This window comes from Pinus tabuliformis, chromosome 9, assembly GCF_031772625.1.
Source record: "Pinus tabuliformis cultivar Carrire ecotype Pingquan chromosome 9, CPIR1, whole genome shotgun sequence".
Classification (NCBI taxonomy): domain Eukaryota; kingdom Viridiplantae; phylum Streptophyta; class Pinopsida; order Pinales; family Pinaceae; genus Pinus; species Pinus tabuliformis.
The window spans coordinates 1,111,090,725-1,111,094,538 of NC_142307.1; the positions used below are offsets into that span (position 1 = coordinate 1,111,090,725).

General features: G+C 36.2%; 1 protein-coding gene across 1 annotated transcript; it reads right to left on the bottom strand.

The window, feature by feature from the left end:
* Nucleotides 1–745: 745 nt before the first annotated feature.
* Nucleotides 746–1,540, bottom strand: LOC149152549 (18 kDa seed maturation protein-like). The gene is made up of 2 exons (XM_089442074.1): nucleotides 1,328–1,540; nucleotides 746–1,123 (listed from the first exon to the last, which is right to left on the bottom strand). The coding sequence occupies exons 1-2, from the start codon at nucleotides 1,412–1,414 to the stop codon at nucleotides 857–859; spliced, it is 354 nt and encodes a 117-aa protein (XP_089298200.1). The 5' UTR covers nucleotides 1,415–1,540; the 3' UTR covers nucleotides 746–856.
* Nucleotides 1,541–3,814: the final 2,274 nt, after the last annotated feature.

Consider the following 3,814-nt stretch of genomic DNA (forward strand, 5'->3'; position numbering starts at 1 on the left):
GAAGCTCCGAAGATTTTACTCCATTCCAAATCTACTTTTTTATGACATCCCAACTAGGAAGATTAGAAGCTCCGAAGATTTTACTCTGCATTAACTGTAAAGCGATTTTTTTATGATATTCCAACTCTAATTTTTTTTAAGCGATTTTTTTATGATATTCCAACTCTATTTTTTTTTATGACATCCCAACTGATTATAGGAAGATTAGACGCTCTTCACTCTACATTAACTGTAAAATTCATAGGAAGATTAGAAGCTCTGAAGATTTCACTCTACATTAACGGTAAAGCTACTTTTTTATGATATCCTAACTTGATTATAAAGCTACTTTTTTATGATATCCCAACTTGATTATAAAGCTACTTTTTTATGATATCCCAACTTGATTATAGGAATATTAGAAGATTCCATTCTACAATTCATAGGAAGATTAGAAGCTCTGAAGACTTCACCCTACATTAACTGTAAAGCTACCTTTTTATGATATCGCAACAAAATCAAGTAGTTTCACAAAATCTGTAGTTCTCACATAATATATGTCACAGGGATCGATTTATATTTCATTCAACAAATTATAAATTATGACTCTACACTATATGGAAGACATTACATTATGACTCGTCACTATAGGGAAGACATTACAGGAAATCACTAAACTGCCAAAAAGGACGGTAACAACACTACTGCAGGAAACGAACCATGCATGATCGAATTATATGACGATGGATTAAGTAGACTGGCTCCATAGCCTTTAACAATCTACACACATACTACCACCATTAACAGACAGGCTGGGCTTCATGCATCATGATCTATCCATTCAATCCGATCCTGTGCTGCATTTTATTTTAGATTGTCACAGGTAATCTCCACCAGTGCGGCCAGTTGGAGCAGAATCGTAGGTTCCAGGAGTAGCAACGTTCGTATAACCAGTACCACCACCAATATTGCCCACACCATGGTGGCCTGTATGAGTGTGCCCACTTTGCTTGGCCGCTTCTTTTTCAGCTCTGTGTTCAGCCCTCGCAGCGTTTGCTCTCATCTCAGCTTCAGTTTGTTTGGCATCCTTCTTCTCACGGGCTATTTCTTTGTCTGTAGGGTTATGTGCAGTAACCTTCTCGACCTGCATGCATATATAACAACAGCAGTGAATTACAAAATATCCAAATCCCAAATTCCTCGCACTCGATCCTCTATCTATCCACTAACACATATAACACGCATATTTAATCCATGTTAATCTTAAAACTGATCTGCGACGTACAGTTATCAACATTTCTGGAAGGACCAGTTGAAATGAATGAAAATAAGGACATTTTGACCATACCTTCTCCTGGGCAGAAGCCTTAGCTTTATCCATCCCTTCTTTCACAGTGGTGCCCATGTTGCCCATTTTCTCCTTGGCCGTCTCCATCTTTAGTTTGCTTCACCGCAATAAGATTGATCCTTCCACTTCAAATAAAACAGAGACTGACTTTTCGCTTCTGTATTGGTTTTATCGAAACTGATTTCTCAACTCGAATAGCAAGCACGCTTTAAAAGCAGAAGAACAGATTGATCCATTGCCGAGACACTGCTATCATAAATAGCGTCAAGCAACGGGATTGCGTCAAAGAGCTGTCAGTGTGAATGGCCTCAGAGAGTAAGCCACGCTACCCAATAATTAATAACGTGTCGAGCAGTGGCACTACGACCTTTAAAAAGCATCCGCGTGCCAATTCTCCTGCCATGATTATATATTTAAACATGTGTATGTCACAGGGTCCTCATATAAAATTTCAGGTGTATTTAGGAATGAGATTAAAATATACTTCAATTTAGTTATAATGTCGTTAGATATATTGGTAGACAATATAGATGGTTGTTTTTGGTTTTTTGGGGCGTGTTTAGGTAGGAGTTTTAATAAGGTTTAATATTAATGTTAAATGGAAGAAGGTCCTGTTAATAAGATGTTGTTATCGTGATTTTTTTGAGATTAAATGGAATCTTGACATTTCAGAGATCATAATATGGGAGTAATGTTTTCCCTTGGATTTTTTAAAAATTTTATTTTAGTTTAAAAATTGAATTTTATTTCAGTTTTAAAGTTACATTTGGTATTTTTTAAAATTTTATTTTAGTTTTAAAAGTTACATTTTGTATACGCACATTATTGTGTGCATTTTTGTTGGTTTGCATAATGTTTAAATTATTTTCATTCGATGGTTTAGTATAATTGTATTAATTGCTAAAATGATATACAAGAAGTTTCAAATTGTATGAGTTATTGATTTAAAACATTATTTAATAAGATTGCTCACAAATATCTAGATTATTTCTATATAGGTTTTATACAAAATTTGAGTGACAAAAAACTGCAAAAGAAGTGATGGCATTCATGAGTAAATGATGATAACAACAATGTATATAGTACTGAAATGTACACTCGTTGAAAGGGGAGACGAGGTGGATGTCATCCATAAATGGTCTATGAAAAATCGATAAAAGGTATTGTCATGTTGTTCCATAATTTGCGATTGACCATGCATAGGACTTATTCTTTCTTTTGACAAGTGATCAACTTGAGTATTCTTCTCTATGTAAATATGAACATAGAAAATAATCAACCTTGTTTCAAGAGTCATGCCCTCGTCAAAAATTGAATGAAGAAGCATGTTTCTACAATGCTGTATGCCCTTAATCTAATTAACCACTACGAGTGAGTCTCCATAAACCTGTAGTGCTTCACAACCTTTCTCTAATGCATAGCCCATGATAGACTTAACAACTAGTAGTTCATCTCGATTGTTGGAGCTAGGACCGAAGCCCATATTAATGTGAAATGAATGGTGCTGAGACAGAAAAGGTATGACATCGCCCTCTCTCTATTGATTTTCATCTTGTGATTCCTTGTCAAAGTAAGCCCACGGAAGAGACGTATCAGGTTGTTTAGAGATAATAACTTAGGTAGGAGTTTAAGATTTTACATGAGGATATCAGGCTAGGATTACAAACCCTTCTCTTAGAACCTAAATAGGGGAAGAAGGAAGATCTTAGAAGATGGCTTTATTCTAAGCCAACCATATCCCCTAGAGTACGATTGATGGAAGCACCCTGAAAAATCTAGTTATTGGGTTGGAGATCCAATTTCTCTAGGATTCCTCAATAGACAAACCATTCCAGTTCTAGGCCTAATTGGCAGCTAATTGACTTTGTCACCATAGCTGTAGAGTAAAAGGGTGTTGGGTGTGGAGACTGATTATCCTCCTGATTTAGTGGTCTTTCTTTCAGCCGCATGTATACCCGAGGATGACTGTAGACCCCTCCACATGGGGGGTGCAAGTCCCCGCTACGAGGGTGTGGGGGCTAGTGGGCCCTCGACAGGGGTTGGGGAGAAGTGCCCCCAAAGCAAAAAAATAGATGAAAAAATTCCTTGTAAAATATTATAATTTCATAGTCAATTTGGGTTGTTCTTTAGAGAGATGGTTTGATGGTAGAAGTGATGTTAATTTCGAGATTTTGTCCCTAAAAGGCAACCATCGGTTTATATGGGGGAATTGTATTGCGGTTGTGTATTATTATTCTGAGCAAAAAAAGAAAGAGGGGGTTGTGTGAGAGCGAAGAGGAAATTACATGGAATCTATTGTAGGTTTTATATTTTCATTTTGTTGGATAATATAAAATGAAGGGTTGATTGTTTCTCTGTGGATGTAGCCCAAATTGGGTGAACCACGTATATCTATGTCTCTCTTGTTTTATGCATTTTTGTATTTGTGTTTATGCAATATTTTATGTATTTCATTGCTTCGTTAATTAATTTCCAACAAAGGGAACC